This window comes from Drosophila nasuta, chromosome 2L (assembly GCF_023558535.2).
Source record: "Drosophila nasuta strain 15112-1781.00 chromosome 2L, ASM2355853v1, whole genome shotgun sequence".
Lineage (NCBI taxonomy): Eukaryota > Metazoa > Arthropoda > Insecta > Diptera > Drosophilidae > Drosophila > Drosophila nasuta.
The window spans coordinates 27,012,951-27,031,393 of NC_083455.1; the positions used below are offsets into that span (position 1 = coordinate 27,012,951).

General features: G+C 35.3%; 1 protein-coding gene and 1 long non-coding RNA gene across 4 annotated transcripts in view; one reads left to right on the plus strand and one right to left on the minus strand.

Moving 5' to 3' along the window:
* Positions 1-4,857, plus strand: part of LOC132783771 (uncharacterized) — a 34,361-nt gene extending 29,504 nt beyond the window's left edge. Inside the window, exons 5-6 of the mRNA XM_060789131.1 lie at positions 1,704-1,880; positions 2,901-4,857. Of these exons, the coding sequence (XP_060645114.1) occupies positions 1,704-1,880; positions 2,901-3,013 (290 nt within the window). The 3' untranslated portion in view covers positions 3,014-4,857. The remainder of the gene's footprint in view (positions 1-1,703; positions 1,881-2,900) is intronic.
* Positions 1-18,443, minus strand: part of LOC132783773 (uncharacterized) — a 98,082-nt gene that overhangs the window by 72,577 nt on the left and 7,062 nt on the right. The window lies entirely within an intron of this gene.

An 18,443-nucleotide genomic window follows, 5' to 3' on the forward strand; every position in this document is an offset into this window, starting at 1 on the left:
GCTGACCATTAATTTTTTAATTACCACTCAGCCTCCCCCTGACCACATCCGATGCTGTCAACAGGCCAAGCGAAATGCAAATATTTACAATGCTTCAAGCCAGAGGATGGAAGAGGAAAGTTGCCGCAGTGGTTTTTTATTGCCGCATACAATTTATGTTACCCAAATGCATTTGCATGGCACCCAAAAATGAAAATGCCATAAAAACTGCAGAGAAAAGCGGCCCAACAACTGAAATTGGCTTTCGAGCTGGGGAAACTTGCAATAAAAGTGGCTTTAAAATGTGCAGCGTAGGCGAAAAAAGGTTGCCCTCAGAATACATAAATCAAAAATCGCAACTCTGGCAAATATTTTGCGTATATATTGTATTTATTTGCATTGCGCATACGACACGTTGCAGCGATCAAATAAATTGCTGGCCGTCGATGCATAAAACTCGTCAGTGTTTTTATTAGATGTTGCAGCGAGCAATTATTGTTGTTGCAGTTGTAGTTGTTGCTGTTGTTGCTGCCACAACAATGATTGATGATGATCCCCGAAATGTATGTTCGAAGTTTCGGGCAAATTTTCATGATTTCTCCTGATAGCATTTGGCATGTCAGGAAGTGAATCAACATTTTTCATCATATATCATTGGCAAAGTCAGACTAATTTACATGAAATGACTTTAGTTTGGAATTACACAAATGTAAAAATTTATGGAAAATTTAGCATACAAAAACATGAATGTAAAAAAAAAAGTGAATTGTAGAATTTCACATATGATTTATGTGTTTTGATTTTAAATGTATTAATACAAGTACATGATAAATGGAATATTGAAATCTAACAAATGATTTATGTTCTTCGATTAAAGCTTCATTAATTTAAAAATAAAACAAGTTAAATAGCTACAGTCGAATGTGCTTGACTGTGAGATAATCGCTACTGATTTGTAATAAAAGCAAAAAAGTGCAAAATTAATAAACCACAATATTATATATTATAGACTCAAATTCAAATCTAAATTTCTCACTTAATAGAAAATTCAACCTTAGCTTCAATAATTTCTATTAAGCTTTAAATTTGAGTGATATAATCTATAAACTAATATTATAAATTTAAATTCAGAGCTAAATTTCTTACTTTATAGCAAGTTTATCTTTAGCTTGCATCATTTCGACTCCTCTTTAAGCAAGTGTCATTCCCACATCGTCATTTTAAAGCCAATTCCCGAAATAATACCAAAAGCAAACGTTTTGCGAGCTTAATTTAACAGCAAATTCTGTGTTTCTGTCTGTTGTGTCAGTTGTGTTGTTGGGTTATTCAGCTAGTCAGTTAGTCAAGCAAACATCAAAGCGCGTTGCAAAGCAAAATGTTGTGTATTTGCGACACAACAACACAGCAAAAAAAACAACAAAAAACACAAAAGCTAATGAAGCAAAAAGGAGAGAGAAGCGAGGAAAAAAGAGCAGAAAAATTGTTGGCATTAAAATGAGTCGAATAAATATAAATAATCGCGCACTCGTTGTTTATATATTTATATTTATTTATGCGAATGTTTGTCGCGGCTGCTCTTTGGAATATTATGAATTTATTTATGCAGCAGCCAAAGAGGAGTTCAGCTTTTGTTGGCCTCTCTAATTTTATGACCAATTGCAATTGCAGTTGAAGCTGCTCTTGAAATTTATATTTATGCCTTTCCCAACTACTTATTATTGCAGAGAATCGAGCGGGGCCGTCGAATTTGGGCAATGTTATAAGCCAGATATTGCTGTGCAAGCAAATAACGCCGGACTTCAATGAGGAGGAATTATGCAGCATAACAAAGGACTCGCAGGATATTGCCATGCTGTTATCGGAGATGCAGGAGTACATGCCACAGCATGAGGCATATTTGGGTGAGTTCATGCGCACTCGTTGCACACACACACACATATTCAAATTCAGAGTCGCATTTGCATGCACTCTGATATTTAGCCAAGGTCCAGCCTCAGTCGCTCAGTCGAGTGCAAGCACACAAAAATGGTGCAAAAAGCATACAAAAGCATAGCCCCGAAAAAAAACAAGTAAGAAAGCTACAGTCGAGTGTACTCGACTGTGAGATACCCGCTACCCATTTTGAATAAAAACAATATATTTTGCGGTATTATTCTCAAAATATACCAAAAAAATACTAAAAATATATTTTGGGACATTATTCCTAAAATATACCAAATATACTACAAAAATACTAAAAATATGCTGAATGGTATATTTGGTATATCGATATAGTGCCGCATTCAAAATATACCATAGACGGCACAATATACCAGATTGTCAGCCAAAGCAACTAAGAGCCCTAGTAAGTAGACGTTTTTGCCCATACAAAAGTATTTCTTTTATAACTTCCACAATATTTACATGAAATTTTCAGGAATCATAACTAGTATAGTTATTATTGTATATACCAAAATTTGTAATTCTAGCTTTAAAATTACACTTGTTATTCGATTATTTTTTTATTTGGGTGGGCGGAAGGAGGCGTGGCAAAAATTTGAAACAAACTTGATCTGCGTGCAAACACAACAAATGCTGTCGAAAAAAAATTATAGCTCTATCTCTTATAGTCTCTGAGATCTAGGTGTTCATACGGACAGACGGACATGGCTAGATCGCCTCAGCTGATCAAGAATACATATACTTTATAGGGTCAGAGATGCCTCCTTCTACCTGTTACATACATTTCCTGTCGGCACAAAGTTATAATACCCTTCTACCCTATGGGTAGCGGGTATAAAAAGAAATGTGCACACACAAAGAGAGAGCTATTAGTGTTTATGTATTCACATTTCCATGCTTTGGCCTCTGCCATTCATTCATTCATTCATTAATCAAACTTTTCACTCTCCGCCTACCTTTTTTTTATGTTTTGATTACAGAGCGAAATGCTGCGCTGGACACGAATGGACCTTGGCAGGCAAAGAGGCGACAGAATTACATATGCAAGAACATGAGTCTGCTCTGCTGTGTCTCCAGGCCTAATTATCTCTGAGACGAGGCCGAAATTGTTTAATCTCTCTCCCTCACACACACACTACTTATATCAATTACTAGTGTTTAAGTTAAGCCTACTAAATAACTAAAATAAACGAGAAATTTTAGAGCCTAAGCAGAATGAACAACTCAATTAGCATTGTAAAATACTCGGAATCAAAGGTCAAAGGTCTAGACACAAACTAATTTATATATATTATATATAGTATCTATGTTTAGGCAAGTTGTGTATAATGAAAATAATCAAAGTTAGTTATGCTGCATGATACAATACTTAATCTCAATTCTGGGTGAAATAATCAGTTCAAAGTCTTCACATTTCGATTATCGATTATGCAAAGACTTCTTCAAAAAAATGTGTCTACTAATAGTATAGAGCAAATGTTAAGAACTATGATAACTAGAGTCAAAAAAGCACATTACCATTGAGTTAACATTAAGCTGGGGAAAGAGGGGAAATAAACGAGGGGAGGGTAAGCATGGTAATTAAGTTAAAAGCCTGCCTTGGGCATGTGTTAAAACAAAAAGCAATAATACAAACTGTTGTTAACTCACACACACAAAAACACAAAAACACAAACATGTAACGATAAATGTATCTACGATGTCCTTAGGTTTCTGTTAGTTTATTTGAAAGACAAAAACAACAACAAACGAAAGTTGAACTGTGCGCAGTACCTAAAGAAAAAAAACGAGCAACATGTGACCAATAAAAATAATCGTAAAAGCAGTGAATGAAATAAATCTAAATTGAATTACATTCGAGTCCGTTACGTTTTAAATCCTTAAATAGTAGAACATTTCCAATAATAAAATAATTAAATATATAAAACAATCAAATAGATATATATTATATATATTCCAAAAGCACGACAATTAAAAACACAAAACACACACACAACGCACTTTTAGTCATTGCAAATTTAATGAATTTAATTCGTAATTTAAACAATTTGCCACACTCCAATGCATATTTCTATTTATTTCTGTAGCAAAAAGCAAATGAATCAATTTATTCATTACGAGGGCCAAAATAAATATTTAATTATTTATAAGAATTTCACTTTGCGTTTGCAAATTTAACAAAATAATAATAACATTTTAAATATGCGCTTTTGTTCAATGATTACAACCAGCGAAATTCAATAGAAACTCGACTACTAAATGAAACCTCGCATTCATTCTGGTTTAAATAATTAAATATTAATCAAATGACAGCACAGTAAACATTCTTTTTTTTTCGCTTTGTACTTTTACAAAATATTTAAACGAGATAATCAAATCAGTTTGAAGAGCGAGTCAACAATAGAATTGAAAAGATTTTAGACACAATAATAACAAACACTTGTCATTTATTTAGTATTAAGTCGAAGAAACACCAAAAGTAAATATTTATATGGATTATATTTATAGAGAAATTGATAGAAAGTTCATTGCAAATTACTTGAATAAATAAATAAAGAAATATAATCGTACGTGTATAGATATGTATATCCCTAGCACAGTAACAAAAAACAGAAAAAAAAGGAATAAAGATTGTTTAATTATATATATTTACCACATACAAAAATACTATAAATGCAAACATTCGTATAATTAATAATAATAATAATACTACTAAACGTGATTGTTATATGATATTCATATAAAACATCATTAAATGTTTGTTCATGTTATTTGCAACTAAAAAAAAAACTCTGAAAACAACTGAAAACTCGAAACTCGATAGAAAATATTAAACTAAAATACAACAACTTGGGGTACCAATCAAATATATATATACATATATACATATACACGAGATATATATGTATGAATAAAGCTATTTTTAGAGAAACTCAAAACACAAACTCGGACTCGACTTTTACTTCGTTCTTCTTCTCTTCGTTTTTAACCTGAATACATAAGTCGACTTTTAGCCGTTAAATTGCGATGAGGAAACGTGTAACCTGAAATTTATTACACTTCATAAAAATGAGCGATTAACGTTTATGGATGTGATTTCATCACGAACTCAACACACACACATTGAAACTCATTCACGCAAATGCATGTGAATGGGAAAAAGGTGAAACTCAAACCTCCTTCGAAAGGAATTCAGTTGCTTGGCATCTCAGCGTCGTTACGTGCTCGAGCATTTACGTGTTCGACAATAGATACGTCTTAATCAATCTTAAACTGTTTCCCAGACAAGAGCAGCAGCAACAACGCTAAGCCCTAAAGGTGAATGTAAAACCCTCTGTAAAACCAAACTCTGTTTAATTTAAACGCATCTCAGCACAGTGGCATCTTTTCAGCAGTCAATCGAGCAGTCGGATAACCCAATGACAGGAGCTAACAAAGTGAATAAATGCATAAGGAAAGAAAAGCTAAGAATAATTTTAATAAATGGATGCTTTCATTTGTCAGCCAATACAAAAATAATGTGCTTTTGCTGGCAATCATTTTCATACATTTCGAACATCCAGAAGCTTGAATGTGCTTCTAGGAACTAACAGAAAAATGCTTAAGTAATTAACCATAGTAATCCCAAGCTTAAGTTTATTGCAACTGAAGTTATTTAACACACAAACTTAAAAGAGCTTTTTGATGTGCTTTAATGAACTTTCCGCAAAGTGCCCAACCACATATATACATCATATTATTTTTAAGCTTAAACGCAAAAGTCGAGGGAAGCATTTTAATATTATTTTGCTGTTACAAATGAAATGTAATTCTTCAACAATGCGAAGCTTCAATACAAAGCTTTATGCCAGATTAATCGCAAGCTTAAGACCAAACTTTATTGCAATTCTTGCTAATATACAATCGCTTAACTGGCACTTTCATAAATACTTCTTACATTTGCTTCATTTTAAAGCTTAAGGATCTTTAAGTCAGATTAATCGCAACTTCAAAAGCAAAGCAATTGCTGCTAATTTAGAAACGTTTAACTGACACTTTAATAAATACTTATTACATTTACTTTAAAATAAAGAGCTTTAAAGAGCTTTAAAGAGCTTTAAGAATCTGAACAACAAAGTGATCATATCATTAACCAAAGTTCAATGCAATTGTAGCTCTTTTAACTAAACTTAAGTGACTCTTTAATAAGTGTTTTAGTGCTCTCCAGATTAATCCCAGCTATAACATCGAATAGAGTCTACATGCAATTGAAGTCAATTTACATACGTTTAACTAGCACTTTAATTAGTGCTTTAATGTGCTTAACTGAAAGTTTGCCTGCCAGCTTAATCGCAAGCTTTAAAAGTGAATAAAGTATAATTGCAAATGAAGTTAATTTACATACGCTCAAGTGCTATTTTAATCTGTGCTTTAACACGCAGATTAATCCACCAAGTGCCAGTATCATTTGACAGCGTTGGCAGCTTAAAGGGCTTAAGAGGCGCAGTTAACCTGCGGACCTCTTGATTTGCATGGTCACGTAGGTTTTCGGCGCGAGAAACTCTATGTAAATTAGTAGTGAAACTTAACCGCCAACCAACGCCACCCAACAAAACCCCAAGAGGAGCATCGACCCACTGTGCGTTGTGCGTTGTGTTTGAGGTACGCACCACTGGAGGCGAAGCAATTGCCTTTTGATGTGGCTGAGAAGAAGGAAGAAGCAGCGGACAGTGCGCTGTCGGATAGCGGATGGCGGATTGTGGCATGCGGCATGTGGCAAGTGGCATGTGGCAGCGATACAACAACAACTGGGGATACGTGCTACTTGGGCCAAATGCTTCATTTACCGCACACTTCGACACCTTTTTGCGGCCGGCTTATCCAGCACGCTGAAGCCAAACGTGAGGTGTTAATAGATTTACGTGAGAGCGCCACAACAGTGGCAGCCAAAAGTACTCGCACACTCACAACCAAAATGCGCCTCGCGGGCCAAATGACAATGCCACACGCAATGCCTCAAACAGAAATTGAGACTGAGGCTAAGGCTCATTATGCCTAAATAAAATGTCAAATAAAAATGAGAATGTAAAAAAGTAAAACAAAAAACAAAGTTAGGCAAAAAAACTGTCAAAACAAGCGCACAAAAAAAGTTTGAAAAGCAAACGGAAGCAGGACATTACTTTTATTTGTATTTCCATTTCCATTTTCAGTTTCATTTTCATTTGTATTCGCATTGTTGCAAGTCCAAGGACGAGGTCAACATCGAGCCAGGACAATGCCTCAATGTCTGTGCAACATTGGCAAACAAGTTGCCGTCCAGACGCTGTCTCTCTCTCTCTCTCTCTCTCTCTCTCTCTCTCTCTCTCTCTCTCTCTCTCTCTCTCTCTCTATCTCTGTCTGCGTCTGCTTCTGTGTTTGTGTGCGCGGGGCGAAGCCAAAATAAATGCCAACAAGGATAATTCCAGGGTAATCCGATTTAGTGCGCTGCCTGTTCAAGCAGCATCCATCCCTATTCCTCACCAACACACACACATACAGCTTTGAAGAGTGAAGAAACCCACTTGATTATGTGCCGCTACTTCAGCTCCTGTTATCCCTCCCCCTTCCCCCTTCTAACCATTGACCAAGGGCACTTAAATGCCAGCTGGCTGGCTGACTTGGCTAACTTGGCTGGCTGTCGAGTTAGCTGCTGCTTTAGACCAGTTTACAGTGGTCGAGAGCGGATTGCGCGGCTAATTACCGGCGTTGAATGAACTGCATTATTCGCAGATTAAAAAATAGTAATAAATAGTGGATGAATAGCTTAACTAACCAGAAAACCAATAGAAAAAGGAATAAACTTCCTTAATGCATAACGTTTATAAATAAACTGTTTAAACTGCAGCATCAGATAATAACAAGTAAGAAATCTACAGTCGAGTGTGCGTAATTTTAAAATATACCAAATGAATATACTATAAAAATACTACAAATATACCAATGGCTATTTTAGGTATACTGATACAGCACTTCATTCAGTGAATGTAAACTCAGTGAAAAGTGCAAAAAATATACTAAATTAATATACCATAAAATACCAAAAATATACCAGAGGCTATTTTAGGTATACTGATACAGCAGAACATTCAGTGAATGTAAATTCAGTGAATAGTGCAAAAAATATACCAAATTGATATACCTCAAAAAATACCATAAATATACCAAAGCCTATTTTAGGTATATTGATAAAGTAATAATTTCAAAATATACCACACGATGACAAATAAAATAATAAAATATACCAAATTGATGTACCTCATAATATACCAAATGCTATTTTAGGTATATTGATACAGTACTACTTCCAAAATATACCGCCTGCCAAAATATAACACATATTCCAAAACGTAATACAATAAATTCTAGCATTCACAGTTTTAATCTTAACGAGAAAGCAAATATGTAATAATTCTCAATTTCATTTGACTAAAATTTCAGCAAACAATATAAATTTTAAAAGCTTTCGAAAGAAGCATTATAAAAAATGATTATTTACTCTACAAGTTCTAACAACAATTTCAGTTGCATTTTATTTAAGTTTCAACAAATAACACATTTATTTTCTAAGCACACAAATCATCATTATTGCAAAATGTTGAATAAAAATAAATAACAATTGCAAAAATTCTAGCATTCAAATCTCAAAGAGAAAGCAAAACTTGATTTTTGCAAAATGCGAATAAATTTTCATTAAGTTTAACTACTCAATAAACAACTAACTCTTCTAACAACTTATCAATTTATTTTATAGCCAATTAAAAGAAAAATATATTTATAGCTTATTTTTCAACTAAATTCAAACTTACTTCCACTTTAAGCACTGATTTATGGTTCTAAAATCAGCAAGATAACTAAATGATTTATTTAAATCTTTGTCAAATTTTCAAACATGTTTTCACTGTGCTGTGCTGCATTAGTTTATTTTTGTGTGCCATTCTTGACTTTTTAAATGCGTCTTTTGGCCAGCGCTTTTGTCTTTAGTGAACAAGACAAAAGAAAAGAGAACGAAAAGAAAAGAAAAGCATAGAAAAGAATGAAAAGCAAAGTGGAAAAAACAGATTCGGAACATAATTTTAATGCGGCTGTTTTTTTTTTTGTGGTTTCGTTTTGCATAATTAAATAATGACAATGCGGCCGCAACAGAAGAACTCTCAACTTGAGTTATCGACTGAGCAGATTTAAGAGATAATTTTCTGTTCGGGGGCAGAGACCCAAAATCCGTCTGTCTGTCTGAATGTCTGAGACGAACGTTGACCCTCGCATAGAGAGAAAACACAATCCATATGCTCAGACAATCTTATCGAAGCGCCTTGTTTTATTACGCTGGGGAATTGGATGTAATCGTAATCGTAATCGTAATCGTAATCGTAATCGTTATCGTTGTCCTAATAATAAAAGTCGAAGGATGCATTGACACGCCAGTTTTAAATCAGACAAACAAACATACTCTTGCATTTGGAAACATTTAATGGCATCTAATGGGAGTGTTTGATACGATCTCGCCTAGCGTTAAAAGCTTCCTTTTTCCGCGCGTCACATGCGGCGTATGCGTAATAAAAACGCCTCTAATGAACCCAAACACGTTTAGCTGCGATTGTGCCCCGATAAGTGCAACAGCGGTGTGAGTTATTGATTTAAAAACTGTTTTTAGTGACATGAATGAGAGCCAGTGTTGGACAACGACTTAAAAGCGCTGCCACAGCAAATTGAAGTGTGTTTTGTGTAGAGGAAACAAGTTCTTCAAACGAATCGCATTGCTAGGCCAAGGCCAAAAAGTTTTCCGACTTCTTTTGGAATGCACAAAGAAATACCGCAAAAGAATAACCGAATTAGAGAAGCAAACTTGCCGCACTGTTGCACTCTTAAAAATGCATTTTCAATTGTGTTTTTTTGCGTGCGTGTGCGTGTGTGAATTGCATGCGATAAAGTTTCTAATACAATTGTGTGTGTGTGTGTGTGTGTGTGTGTTGCGTGTGTCGTGTCGAATCCATAACGTGCTACAAATTCCTAACACCATATTCCACTTTAAAGTTCAACCTCATCTCTGTTTCCTTTGTGTGTGACTTTCTCTTTTTTGTTTTCGCTTCTTCTCACGTTGCGCCACGTGTCCAGCTTAAAATAATCAAAACTTTAAGTACACACACTCACACACACACACATGCTCAGAATGATATGGGCCAGACAAGTTAACCGAAATGTAAACCCAGCATTGTCATACCCTTTCACAGGGTATGATTAACTTGTTAGGAGTCTGCAACAAAAAAACGAAGCGAGGATTTTACGGATGTGCACAAAACATATTTCGGGTTTCATTAAGCAACTGAATAGGAAGCATTTTATCGGGCAAAGTTATGGTAAGTTAAAGCAAAGTTTTATTTAAAGCATGAATATGGCATATAGAGTATCTTTTATTCGTTGAGTGTTTTAAGTATTTCTAGTGTTGTTTATTACGGTTTTCATTTGAACTCTAACCGCATAATTACGTAGCTTACTGCTCACCTTAATTGTGGCAACAGTTACTAACAGCAAAAGAACAACAATTAGTGTTAGTCCTACCAAGAATTCACACAACAGTATGTAGCCACATTAAAATGTATTTTTTTTCGTACTGCAAGTGGCGCCATCTATTAAGCAGCTTCTATACTAAATATCTAAACGATGTGATTACTAATCCACAGAGGGCGCTATCACAGCGCAGGGTGCAACAATTCTTGGCTTAGCAATAACACGAACCTTGAGTTTAGGCAGGACATGCGCAATGTCATAGCAAGCAGCTTTTGAGTGACGTTTAAATTTGAAAATGAGAAAATATCCGTTGGTAAAAACTAATTAAAACCAAAGATTCAAAATAGTTGATTGAAATGAAATTTTCAATAATCTACACTAAAGAGTAACTTGAGTTTGTAAACTTTCTAAATACATTCGACCTGCATAAATTAAACGAATCGTTGAGCTCTTCAAACCTATTGACGAACAGCAACCAGCAGCATTTCTGATGAGGCGAGAGAGTGTAAATAGCTCCAAGTTCAAACACCTGCTAAAAGTTGAAAGCATAAACAGGGAGAACATTCTGCATACAAACCGAGAGCCGAGAGCCGCAGCAACCACAACAAACAAATAAGCAAGGAGCAAAACGAAGGAAAAACTCAATGTGTTTCCCTTTGCCGCGCCCCCTAAAACTTGCCACATGCCTTCAGTTTCAGCTTCAGCTTTGGGTTTCAGCATTCAGCTTGCACATTTCAATGCGGCACATTAAAGGGGCAGAGAAATACCAAACGGTCATTGCGACGCACGCCTCAACGATTCATGTTGAATGTTGTTGTGCAACGTCCAGGGAAAGCGGGGAAAAATCGGTGGGAAAAAGGGTTACAAATTGAGTGAATGATTTGCATACAAAGGAGCGAAATTAGAGCATGCAAATTGAATATATTTCATATGATCCCCTTTTCTAATCTAATCGACGCCACTGGATAACACTTTTTTATGGTTTGGCGACCAGGAAGTTGCTTGTAATTTTGTTTCCGCCTGATTTACAAATATTTGCATGGTAAAACTACACAAAAACAGAAAAAAAAGCATCAAACAAACAACAAAACAAATGGAAAATGCAGGAAAAACTAAAGGAAATACAGCCCCCAAAGCCGAAATTGCAAGGAAATGTTCAACTCAAAAAGTTGTTGAAATTCATTTGCACAACTTGTGGCCATTTTTTTGTGGCTGCTTGACTGACTGAATACTCGTTGAATGACTGCATGAATAAATGATTATGCTGCTAAGCACAATTATGCGACTGAGGTGAGCTTCAAAAGAGAGACTTACGAGACTTTAAGGTAAGGTAAGATTATGTCTGACTCGAAGGAGTCAAAGTTAAGGTGTTTAAATGTAAAGTTATTACTAATTTAAAATAAGCTTAAATTCAATTGAAATGTATTGAATAAAAACTAGAAGCACATCGAAATAATCATTAAAAAAAAACGAAAAAAGAAATAAAAGCATAATATTACGGTATTGATTTCAAAATACACCAACATAATATACCACAAAAAAGTAATAAAATATACCAAATGCTACATTCGGTATATGGGTATGGTATTGCATTCAGAATATACCATAGAGTGCAAAATATACCAGATTGTCATCCAAGGCAAATGAGATTCGTAGCAAGTAGTTAAAAGTTTATTTACTTTCAACACTTTGAACTTTGGGATCGTTACGTCCATCCAAGTTATTAAGTATAATAAAGTAATTGATTAAATTAAACGATTTACTCAAATGCTAAAGGTATTCAAATTTGAATTCCAAATAGAATTAAAAGTGCGCTTTGTTTATGATGAGTTTGGACTTTAAAATACAATTTGAAAATGCAATTTAAATTTATAAATCTTAACATAATCTATAAATTACATTAAATGCTCTAACATCTTAACATCATCTATAAATTATATTAAATGCTCTAATCGAAGTTTGTGTTTTATTTTAGATGATTCATTTGTGCAATTTAAAGGTCGATTGTGAGCAGAGTTATAAGATGGCGATAAAATGTTCTCTATTTAGTTGTTGGCCACGTTTCCGTTGCTGCCAAACTCTATTTGCGCTGCACATAAACAAGTTGCACAAGCAGCTGCACTTGACTAAACAATACACAAACTCCACTTCAATACACAAGCTGAACAAACAGAGAGAGAGAGAGAGAGAGAGAGAGAGAGAAAAGAGAGAAGGAAACTTGGAGGAAAAACTGAAATTCGATTTGAAGTCATGCCACACACTCGAATACCAAAATGGAGAAGCATCCACCTCCCTCTATCCTTCGTCCTTTCGTTTCTTGAAGCATGTGGCTGACTGATACTCTCATAGCTACTGCTCATAATCCCAACAACACAACACACACTCACTAGCTCAGTTAGTTGGCAGAACAATAAGCGAAAGTTACAAGACGTTGGAAAATCGCAGCTGGAGATTCGTTGTTGCCTGCTGAGCTCAGCACATGATTTGGCCGAGTTGTCGCTCAAGCACGCAGCCAATCAATATCAATCGCAATTCAATTTCAATTTCAACTTCAAGCAGCAACAGAAGTCAGCCCAGATACCCTGTAACTTTTGACTGGCCAATTTACCAACTTTGCCAAGAGTTTTGGTTTCTCTTTTGAAAGTGGAAAGTGAAGAGCAACTTTTGAGCAGCATTGAAAACTTTTGACGCACTTGATGGAAGCTGTATTTCAAGAGGTATCTGTGTGTCTGGCATGCCCTACGCCAATCGACGATTTGAAAAATATCAAAGTGCACTTTGCAGTAGCGACAACAACGAAAGCAACAACATCAGTTGCCAGTAAATTACTTAAGGGGAGATTTGTGTGCGCTCGCATCGCAGTTGCAACGCAGCAAGGAGGCAACAGTGGCAACTGGCGCACATAATGAGGCAAGTCTGCCGTCTCCCGTCTGCAACCAAATGTGCCAAGCAGATTGCCAGTCACGCTGACGAGATTGAGGACAGCAACTGGCAACTGGGAATGCGCACGATGAAACACACAGCAAGGATGAAGTCGAGTCGAGTCGAGTCTCAAGCGCGAGTTGCAGCTGAAGCAAAAGCTGAAGCACTGATTTGTGTGGCAACTCAACACAACGTTCTGCATGCAGATCTCGTACGTTCGTTCATTCGTTCGTCAAGAGAGAGCCAATGTTTGCGTGAATTTGCGCCCGATTTGTTGCCCATCAAACGAGCGTCGTAATTTTGCGTGTGATTAATGCACGCTGGCAAATGCATTTTTGGTCCTGTCAAAGGACCCAAACGGCAGTCGCCTTGATAAATGTGCAGCAACAGGCAGCAAGGCAACCGGGCGGGCAACTGAAGAGCTAATGACACCGGCTGAAAGTGGCATTAACAACATGTGAAGTTTGACTGAGTGAACTCTATTGTATTCGCATACATAATATGTATGAAGTCTGTTAACTCATTCCTCCTACTGTGAATTGCTTTAAAAGTCACAGCTCAATAATTCTGCAATATGCTTTAATGAGCTTCCTTTCAAAGTTGATTTCATAATATGTTCACATAATATGTTTCAGCCTTTTAACTCATATCATTTACTTTAAACTGCTTTATGAGTCTTAGCTTAATAATTCTGCAATTCAACAAACACAAAGCTTTCATGAGCTTCCTGATTAGCTTTCTTTGTTCATGCACTTTCCAAGTTTATTTTATAATATATTCGCGTAATATTTTAAAGTCTTTTAATTTATTCAAAATAGTTTAACTTCAAAATAGTTTAAAAGTATAAGCTCAATAATTATGAAATTTCACAAATGCAAACCTTTAATGAGCTTGCTAATTAGCTTTCATTTGTAATGTGCTTTCAACAATTCTTTCAAAATGTATTCGCATAATATTTTGATGACTTTTAACTCTTTCCATTTATTTAAAAATTCTAACAAAATCCAAAATAAACCGTGCAATTACACAAACTTTATTGTGCTTTCAGGTTAATATTTAATTTGATGGTGCTTTCATAGTTCCATCCATAATAACAATCCAGATATCAATTGGATTTTAGACAAATATAAGCTTCATTTATAAGCTTCATTACTAAGTAACGCTAAGCTCTAAAAATACTTTCCATGTTAAAGTGCTTTCAAAGCTTTCTTAGTTATCTAAAAGAGTATACTTGAAAGAAGCTTAACCATGCATCCTGTCAATTGTATTCTCCATTCAATACTTTCGTTTATAAATGCTTTCAATGTGTTATTTACAATTTAAGCTAAATAGTTATAAAAGTTTGCAATCTATAAAATTTAATGAGCCCTTTAAAATTGTTTTCATAATGAAAACTAAGATATCAATAGAAATCTAATTTCATTATAAAATGCTTTCAAATTTCCTTTTCATATGATTACGCAGTCTATCAACACTGAGCTTTAATGTGCTTCCTAAAAAAAGCTTCAAAGTTAAAAAGTTCTCTCCACAATCAAACTAAAGACACCTAAAAGCAACCGAATTCTTAAGTAATATACTTCACTGTAAAAAGAAAGTAAGTTTGCTTTCCAAAATAAAAAGAAGAACAAAGTGGAAGAAAAATCTAAGCACTGAATTTGCGAAAGACTTGAAAACTTTCATCTTTTCACAATGATGCTCCAATTACTCTCGAAGTGAAAAGAGCATCACTTGAGAAATCCAAAGAAGTCTGTGTGGCTTTTGTTCCCATTTTCCACTTGTTTGTCAGCCAGTGTCATTGGATTATTGACAGCAGCATGCAAATTAAAAGACTTGCGAGAACTTTTGCCTCTTCTTTAGCTTTGGCTTTGAGTGAGGCAAACAAAAAAAGTTATGCTGTCATTAGCAAGCGACACATCACATCACAGCACATGAAAGGCAACTCATAAAATGACATCAGACCGACAGACAGAGAGAAATTCAAATAATGCCAAGAAAAAGGACATGAGACAAGGGACAACAAACTAAGCAAATAAACTGGAGACTGACTGCAGTTAGTGCTAACGAGAGAGAGAGAGAGAGAGAGAGAGAGAGAGAGCAGTGAAACTTACACCTACAGCTAAATGTGGAATAAAATCAACAAAATGCCAGCAATTACAATGCCAACAGACAACTCCAGACAGGACAACACAGCCTGGCTTCTGCCTAGAGTCCTTCGCTTTGCCTTGCTGTGCAAATAGTGTGGCATACATAATGCCAAGGGAAGTTGGCATGCCCCGTAAAATGCTTAAAACAATGATAATGCCAAACCAAAATAACAATCAAATATTGTTGTTATAGCTGGCTACCTTGCTAACTTGCTACCTGTTACCTGTTACCTGTTGGCTTGTTGCTTTCCTTTGTAATTGAGCTGCCAACCGAGCTGCAAACAAACAAATACGCTTTAAGCCCAGACCATAAGCCTTTATGCCATTATCTGTTTGCCAGCAAAACTCTCTCTCTCTCTGGCCTTTTATTATTAGTTCGAGTCAGTTCAGTTTTATATTACAATTATTCCGTTTATTCGTGTTTATTCGCCTCGTAAACTTTATGCTGTTAATGGACTCTCAGTTAGAGAGTAATTGGGCATCTTTGTTGAGGCAAACACGAGTAAATAAATGCGAATGCGAGTACATGAGAATGGTTTCACAACTCTACAATGCGTCGTTGTATCCATTTAGTTTGCTCAGCTCCAGTTTAATTAGAATTCTGGAATAGCACTTGCTGGATTTCCATTTTAGTTGCTGAAACTCTTTCTCTTTACATGCTTTGAATTTGTTAAATACATTTCATTTATTAAGCAATGAAACTAATTATATTTAAAGAAATGGATTACAAAGAAGTTATCTAATTAAAATATAAATAAGAGTATGCTCTATGATGTGTGTGCAAAGGAATGATAAAATATTTAATGGAATGAATATGAATGCTCAACAGATTGTAAGTTTGCATATAAAGAATACTACAATTGAATAAAAGTATGTTTATGCCGGAATCTCTCAATAATAAACATTATTCTTTTATAGCAAAATCAGAAAAACGTCAAAAGTTCAAATTAGAAAAAAAGTAATGAAAAAGTATCCTAGAATAATTTAAAATAATGTCTATTGAATATCTTCTTTCGATTAACAAAAATACCACATCGAATACGTATTTTTTTAACACTGGTCACACTGTTATATTCTCTCTCTCTCTTATCGTTGATTTCTGAGTATGACAAAATATTGACGAAGAAACATGAAAACATAAAAGTTTTGTATAAACATTAATCCGATTGATTTTTAAATTAACTTTCCAATTGAATGTACAACAAAGATGTAAGTTATGATAAAGAAAACATGAGTTGTGGTCACACTGTTATATTCACTCTCTTGTTCCTGATTTCTGAGTGAGTTAAAGAGTTTAGAAGAGAAAAACATGAAAACATACATAATTTTATAATCATTAATTCGATTGGTTTTCAAAGTTGTAAAAAATGATCAAATAAACATGAAGTCTGGTCACATTGTTATATTCACTATCTTGTACCTGATTTCTGAGTGTGGCGAGAAACATCACAACTTCAAAATTTAAAAACATTTTCCGGTTGAGTTTTAAAACAAAATTGCACAAACTAAATCTTTCAAAACACTTTTACTTCAAAAAGATGTTTTCATCTAAAAAAGCAACTTTGCTACAGACACTTAAAGTGAATTTATTCAGCCACAATTGTGAAAGCAATTCTCATAACTGATGCAATTTAGTTGGCAGCTTAAATTCGATTTGGTATTCGGGTTTTTATGGCAACTGCAAATCGAGTCGCAAGTGCGATTCACAAGCAATTCAATTGGGGCATTCGAGTACTCGCACTCACACTCGTAATCGTAAAAGTTTGCTGTGAATAAAGCCGAGTGCGGAAGCAATTGGACAAAACGCAATGACGACAATTGCATTAAGCAAGCGAGCGAAGAAAGTGAGGGGCAGGAAAGCGAATGCAAACAGGTGCCAAGTGGCAGCCACAATGCAACAATCGCAACAACTAATGCAACAGCGAGTGGCACATGTAGAGTGTAGCATGCAGCATGTAGCATGTAGATTGTTGGCAGGTGCTGCGGTGCAGCAATAGCGGAAATCCTGACAGCACAAAAATGTTTTATACCCAAAATTTACAATATGAAGTGTGGCATGCCACGCAGTTGCTTGAGCTGTTGCCAAAGGTTGCTCGCTTATATTTTTCCCTTCCCCCCTCTCATTCCCCCACATTCCCCAGTCAAAGCGAGTCCCACTTCATTGCGCTGACAAAGCCCAAACTTGCCACACACACAACAAATGGCATATGCTACACTCTCTCCCTCCCACTCACTCTCTATCTCTCTCTCTCTCTTTCCACTCTCTCTTTCCACTCTCTCTTTGTTTTGCCGCTGAATGCACTCAGCTCTCGACTCTACATTATTTTCAATTTTCATGCATGTTTTGCCATTTGGTTTGCAACTCGTAAGTAGCTTGCTTCCGAATGCGAAATGTTGCATAATATTTGTGTACTCTTTGCTTGTTTCTCTGTTGCATGCCCCCGAACCCAAAACTGGGCTATGCACATTTTCTTTCAATTTTGCGGCATTTCCTCACGTGGAAATTCGCATTGTGTATTCGCATTCGCTGCCGCTTTTTCAACAACTCATTTCATATGTCATTAAATAATTTTCATATTTATTCATTTGTGTTTTTCGGGTAACCACAACAAAGCAGTTGAAATGTTAAACTCATCATGATGCATTCTGTATGTGCAAATACAAATGAAATTAATAGAAATGTTGCGCATTTAATGCACTCTAATTTATACTTTGAATGGAAAATACGCTGCCAAAAATATGATATTTAAATAGAGTATACAATTTCCTCATTGCTTTCTCATTGATAGCAAAAACTACTCCAATTTGTATACCCGCTGTACATACATAGGTACATAATAACTGCAGTATTTATGAAGGGTTTTAAGAAATACTTTTTTATGACTTTCGCTGAAAATGTCAATATCGATATACCAAGTATAGCCTTCGGTATAT